This window comes from Cheilinus undulatus, linkage group 20 (genome assembly GCF_018320785.1).
Source record: "Cheilinus undulatus linkage group 20, ASM1832078v1, whole genome shotgun sequence".
NCBI classification, from domain to species: Eukaryota; Metazoa; Chordata; class Actinopteri; order Labriformes; family Labridae; genus Cheilinus; species Cheilinus undulatus.
Window position 1 is genome coordinate 34956389 of NC_054884.1, and position 6547 is coordinate 34962935.

Here is a 6547-nt window from a genome sequence, read left to right on the forward strand (position 1 = left end):
GAAAAAAATCATTTGCTTTAGATTGCATCAAGTTTTGCCTGCATATTGTGTCCATTTTCTAACTTTGAATCAAACCTGAGTAGAAATCTTCCACCCTGTTGTTATTCTTGCTTTTGTCACACTCACAGCTGGCTTGTTGCATCGTCACACTTTGCACAAACAAGTTGAGATGTACTCTGATTCAATTTTGTCCACACAGGTTGCCATAGCATGCACAAAACTCCATAAAATCAAAACACCTCTCCTAACTTCTCTGACACCATCTTAATGGGGTCTAGATGTCAATGATTCATGTCAGTGCCATGTTTCCGATAGAAGCCTTCATTTATGCATGCATGTATGAAAAATTCAAACACACTAATTTACATTTCTACAGCCTCCTTTAAGTGTTTGCACGGGTTAGAGTACAGTAGCAGAGTTCAGCTGAGTGTCACATCACCTCAGCTGACCCAGGGACAGTAGCTCAGTGGCTCACAGTATGTGTGGTATACTGTTAGACAGCTGTTCATTGTGGAACATTTTTCTCATGTAATGCACACTCGGTTTGTAAGATGTTTATTCCATCACTGTATGTATAAATATCTACACGTGTCTCTAAAGTCTTCCCAGCAGCAGTAGTGAGAAAATAAAATGCACATAATCTTCATTAATTATTCGTCAGTGACCTCTCTTGTTTCTCCTTCGTGGTTGCTCACTCCTTCTCTTTTTCCTCTTATTGGCCTCCTCTTATTCCCCAACAGATCACTCAGCTGAAAATAGACCATAACCCCTTCGCCAAAGGTTTCCGCGACAGTTATGACACGTAAGTAATCTGTGAAGAAAAAAAGTGTACGGGGCAAAGAAAAAAGCAGTGAGGAGAATGTACACAGCCTTATTTGCACACCATGAACAATAATGGAGAATCATTGCATGCACTGAACTCTTGTCAGTGCATGCATAATGGCATAATGGGGGCGGGGCTTTCAGTTTTTTCGCAGTAAATCCAGGTACGCATCTTCTGACCCAAAAATACCACATAAGTCCACCCAGTCTTTTCTTTGCAAGCCAGCCTGTGTCTGAAAAACCTGAAATCAGCAAACCCAGTTCTAGTGGGTCGTTGGGTCAGGACCCAAAAGTGGGTCGCAAAGCCCTTTTTTCTTTGAGTCACGGATGTGTGCCTGGGATAAAAATTGCACCAAACTGTCTATGAAACTCTATAAAACATGAATATTTTATCCTATTTCCTTGTTTTTGTGACACTTTTTCACTGTCTTAGGCCCAAGCTCTTCTATTCTTTATTAAATAAATCAGGCTGACCAAAAAATTCCCTAAAATCTGGGTCGCAACTCTCCTTAGGGAGTTGATAGTGGGTCCCATGACTCAACCAGTTGAGAACCACTGCACTAGAAGACAGGGGCAGTGAGGGATTGATCTCATTTGCATTTAAAGAGACAGGAGAGAGGCTATATAAGGCTGGTTTACATGGGGTCAGAAACCTCCTCTGGTGCTTGATCCATGCCATTATTTTATCAAAGCCCTGCACAGATTGTTTCAGACCCTTGGTTCTCAACTGGTGGGTTGCAAAAGCATTTACAGTTTGTTACAGAAAAAAATATGTGGCAAAAAGTCTATGATGTGCTTTTATTTTGAAGGGTAGATCTCCATCTCTTAATTGTGACACTTATTTTGCCCTCCTCAAGTCCAAACTGCTTCATTTCTGAATAAAACACTGGGTAATGACTGAAAAAGTGAAAACATTTGGAGTTTCATTAGTCTTTAAGAAGGTGGTGTTGGGTGCTGATGCTAGACCAGCTGAGAACCACAGCTTTAGACCGCATAGGACTGGGGTCAAAGGTGAAAAAGAGGTGTAATATGTCACGTTTAAAGGAAAACCTCTTATGATCACAAACTGGTCAAAGAAGCATATGTGTCACTGTCTTCAATTTTTAATCTTTTCCCTCAAAAGCTTTTGTTTTCTTTATTTTTTAACACTTTAATTGTTTAAGTTTATTATTAATTTAAAAATTCACCCTTTACATGCCAGTTTTCATTATTTGCCACTAATCTGCATTTGTATAAAAACACATCTTGGTATATTTTCTACATACTTATCCTGCATGGCTGATGGATTGGCCAGATTCCATGTCTGTCATCTGGCTGATCCAGCTCATTTGCAGCCTTTCACTGAGTGCTTCCTGCACAGAAATTTGCCACACTTGGCACAGACATTTAGGACCCTGCACTGCTGCATGCATGCTCCTGTGTGCACATGCATGAATCTGAGCAATGAAAAAATGCCATGGGAATCGCAGAATCCCTGTTTCCCAGGCTTGTGCATGCACATGTTTATACGTGCATGTGTATGACTGTGCACCACTTAAACAACATAGGGAGCAGAGTAAATTATCACCAACATTATATATAAATACATTTATATTCATCTATTTACGTTCCCTGTTTGCAGAAGTACTGTTGTTTTTAAAGCCTCTCACTATTTTTACTCTTTGTGTGTTTTGATTTGCACCAAAACACCAAGGTAAATTCTTTGTGTGTGAAAATGATTTTGGCACTGCATATGAAGCCTTGGGGACGAGACCAGCCAGAATAAGTGCAGCAAATAAAACTCAAATACCAAAGCATGTTCAGAGAGGGTACATGGGTTAAATGTCTGAGGTTTGATTATTGGAATAGATGAAATGAGAGCTCGATGTGAGCATGCTGCAGCTGAGGGTGTGAGGGGCTGTGAGATGTTTGATAGAGAGTTTGAGGTTTGCTCAGGAAATAACACCTTTTTTTCTTCTCTCACTCTTCTCTCCCCCTCCTCTTCCTCCTGCCTAGGCTCTACGCTCCTCCAGACTCTGACCGCCTCACCCCCTCCCCCACAGAGAGCCAGCAGCTGCTGACAGGGGGCTGCTACACCCAGGGCTACTTCTCAGAGCAGTACATGAGCCCCCTTCCTCAGGGCCGCTTCAGTATGGGCCAGCAGCGTAAAGACCCCACCTCCAGCCCCAGTCCTCACAGCCACTGGTACCTGCCACCTCAGCAGGGCGTCACCCCAAACCGGCTTGACTTCTCCTCCTCTTATGACAGCGACTTCTCTGGAAACGGATTCTACAAGCCTTTCCCTCTGCAGACATCCGCTCACCACGCCCTCAGCTACTACCCAGAGCATCCTTTCGCTTCTACCAGCGTGTCTGTATCAGGACCCACATCAGCGGGCTGGACCACCAGCCGGCCCACCCCTCAGTACCTCAGCCACCCAAGCAAGCACGGCCCCAGTCTAGGCTGGTTCAGACCCATATCATCTTCTTCTTCCTCCTCTTCGTCTTCCACATCACCTGGTAACCCCAGGCTGCACCCGCCCTCGCTCCTGGAGCCCCTGCAGACGCCGCTGCTGCAGGAGAAACCCAAAGACTCAGTGGACGGGGTGAGCGAGGACCCCTGGCTCGAGCCTCCTTCTGTGAAATCAGCGGCCTCGACGGACTCAGGCCTGTTTGAAAGCAGCGTGGGGGACAACAAGAAGAGGAGGGTGTCGCCCTACACGTCCAGCACTGAAAACTCCCCGCCCCCGCGGAGTGGAGACGTCTGTGAGAAGGACAGCAACAGTGATGCAGACTACTATGGTTACTACACCCACTGATGACCTCACAACCTCATGATCAACATAGTCTCACCCATATGGCATCAATATTGTTACAAAACTTAAGAGCACAGTTTAATGTGTTAAGAGCATAACTTATTGGTTTTGGGCTCAGATGTATCTTTGAACTTTCCATTAGAAAAAAATGCTTTTGTGAACTTAAATGTCTGCTTGCGCTCAAAGTTTTAGATCAACCGGCCAAATTTCTGGCAGTTCCCAAACAATTCTCGTCTCATTCCAATTGCTTGGTCTTCTTTGTGAAACTGGCACTCTCTGATTTTTTCTCTGTGTGCTCTTATAAAAATGTATCCGTGTGTGAATGAATCTGTCTGTCTAAATGTATATCTGCTCTTGGATTTTTGATGAACAAACCAATAGAAAACAGGTACAGGATCAGCAACCAATCATGTCTGGTCTGCCCGTTGTTGCTATGTTGTTCTCCAGGAGACGTTTTCTCTGATCTCATTAAGAGAGGCCCAACATACGGTCACATACGCACACATCATCTCAGCTAACTTCCAAGCCAAACTTTTGTACGTGAACAGAGAAAGTTTTGAGCATGTGCAAAGAAATGTTCATACAGAGAACACAGAGAAATTACTATGCATGCAGTGAAGGTTTCAGACACACACATAAAAGTTTTGTACATGCACAAAGAAAGTTTTGAAAGCACACAGAGAAATTTTTAGAGTGCAGGCAGACAAAGTTAAAGACAAAGGTATGAACAGAAAGTTTCTTGTAGGCATGGAGAAAATTAAGTACAGGAAGCAGACAGTTTTGTCACGCACAGCATGTGCAGGCAGGGAAAGCATTGACAAAGTTTTGAGAGTAAGCCGAGAAATTTTCTCAAGCATGCAGATAAAGTTTTGTACGTAAAAGTGTTTTATGGGCAAAGCCTTGTATGTGCTTGGCTTCACGTTTCTTATGCATGGAGAGAAAAATTACATGTATGTGCAGAAAAATTTCTTCAGAAAGTTTCTACATGCTCAGTAAAAATTTGGTTTGCAAGCAGAGAAAGTTTTTGATTATGGGCAGAGAAAGTGTTGTACGCACTCAAGATAAGTTGAGTAAGTGCACAGGAGATTTTGAACGTGCACAGGTAGAGAAAGTCTTGAGCAAAGAAGGGAATCTTCTCAGTGAAAGTTTTGAGCACAGGCAGGCAGAGAATCTGGTACGTGTGCAGAGAAAGTTTCTTATCAACACAGAAATTTTGTGCATAAGCAGAAAAATGTTATGAGCACTAGCAGAAAAAGTTTTTACATGGGCAGAAAAAGTTTTGTAAACATGCTGTTAAAATTTCCTACATGCCCAGATAAAGTTTTTAGAGCATGCAGTGAATGTTCCGACGCAGGCAGAGAAATTTTTAAGCTCACACAGAGAAAATTTTGAGCACGTGCAGGGAAATTATCATACAAGCGTACAGAGGACATCAGAGAGTGGCGTCTCCCAAGTAAGCAGAAGCAACCTGAACAAGAGGAGAATGGTTTGAGCATGACTGCAGAAAATTTCAGCGTGCAACTTTAGTTTTAAGAGTAAGCAGACATTCAGAGCACACACAGGGTTAAACGGAAAGTTTGAGGAAAAATCTGAGCCCTAAATCATTAAGTCATGCTTTCAAAATGTTAACATGTGCTGTTAATTTTTATTTCAACAGTAATGACTCTGTACGCCCAGCGTCTCCCCATCATCATCTGGAACAATCTATTTCCGCTGAGCATCCGACCACACAAAGCCTCCTCTCAAAGTGTTAGACGATTACACGAGGAACTTTCAAGGTTACTGTCAAACTTCTCGTTGAACAGAAGTGGATGTGACTGGGACGCTGCCCTACAGTCACATAAACACCACGCAGACAAACAGACCTGTGACTTTAGCCTCCAAAGCATCTGGAGATTTGGGGGTGAAAAAATGATCTGCATATCTGCTTGCTGACAGACGCCTGAAGGCCTTGTCTGTTCTTTCTGCATCAAACACCCTCGGTGTCTCCTCTGCTCTGTCTCGTCTCCATCTGTCTCTTCCTTCTCACCTTCAGCCATTCACACGTACTCCCCCAATATGCTCACGTTCATTTCTCCCCATCATTCCAAGCAGAAATTAGATTGAACTCCCTTTTTCTCATCAATCAGGCTCTAAAATGTGCAGTACAGCACCCTCTGGTGGCCACAGAGGAGCGCTTCAGTGCAGAGGCCAGGGATGTCTGAGTTAACTAATGTCAGGAGGTTAAGAGGGTTTAGCCGGCACATGTTCTGAAGTACGACCGCTAATCTAGCTCAGTCCAGCTCTGATTATCTCCCAGTGTGTTTGTGTGTGTGCTGAGTGCAGAAATAGCAAGTCCTTCCACCTGGAGACGACCCAGAGGGAAACCGATAGGATGGAGGAGTTACTCAGCAACAATAAAACTGTAGTTATTTTAATTTTAGATTGGCAGAAAAAACTGTCCAGTAATGAGTACTTTATAGACAAAAAAAACCCAGACAATTACCATCAAAGTGACGATAAAATAACCTGCTGATCGGGGTTATTGTACACCTAAACTGTCCTTTACCTTGATTTGAGCTGCAACTCTCAGACCTTTAACAAAATGACTCTAAAACTCATTCGGTCCAGAAGCCAAACTTTGAACATTTGTTTGAAGATGGGCTTAAAAATACAAAATCTTCCAACTTTACTGGATAAGAAAAAACCCGCTATAATGTGAAGAGAAGAGATTTTTCATGACAACTTGTGGCTCTTTTAAGTCTTACTTGGAAAAATAAATCCTCAAAAAAAAAAAACTTAAAAAAGGGAAATTTTATTATCAGAAATAATTCATTGCAAGTCACATCAATCAGTTTGTTTCCCACAGTTATACAGTAGGCTTTAAATGTCGAATTTAATTTATTTTTGTCTGTGTATTTCCATCAGATGTTTGCAAGAAAGAACATAGTA

General features: G+C 42.6%; 1 protein-coding gene across 1 annotated transcript in view; it reads left to right on the forward strand.

Annotated features, from left to right (window-relative positions):
• Positions 1 to 6274, forward strand: part of tbx21 (T-box transcription factor 21) — a 38527-nt gene extending 32253 nt beyond the window's left edge. The window contains exons 5-6 of the mRNA XM_041815923.1: positions 741 to 802; positions 2818 to 6274. Of these exons, the coding sequence (XP_041671857.1) occupies positions 741 to 802; positions 2818 to 3619 (864 nt within the window). The 3' untranslated portion in view covers positions 3620 to 6274. The remainder of the gene's footprint in view (positions 1 to 740; positions 803 to 2817) is intronic.
• Positions 6275 to 6547: the final 273 nt, after the last annotated feature.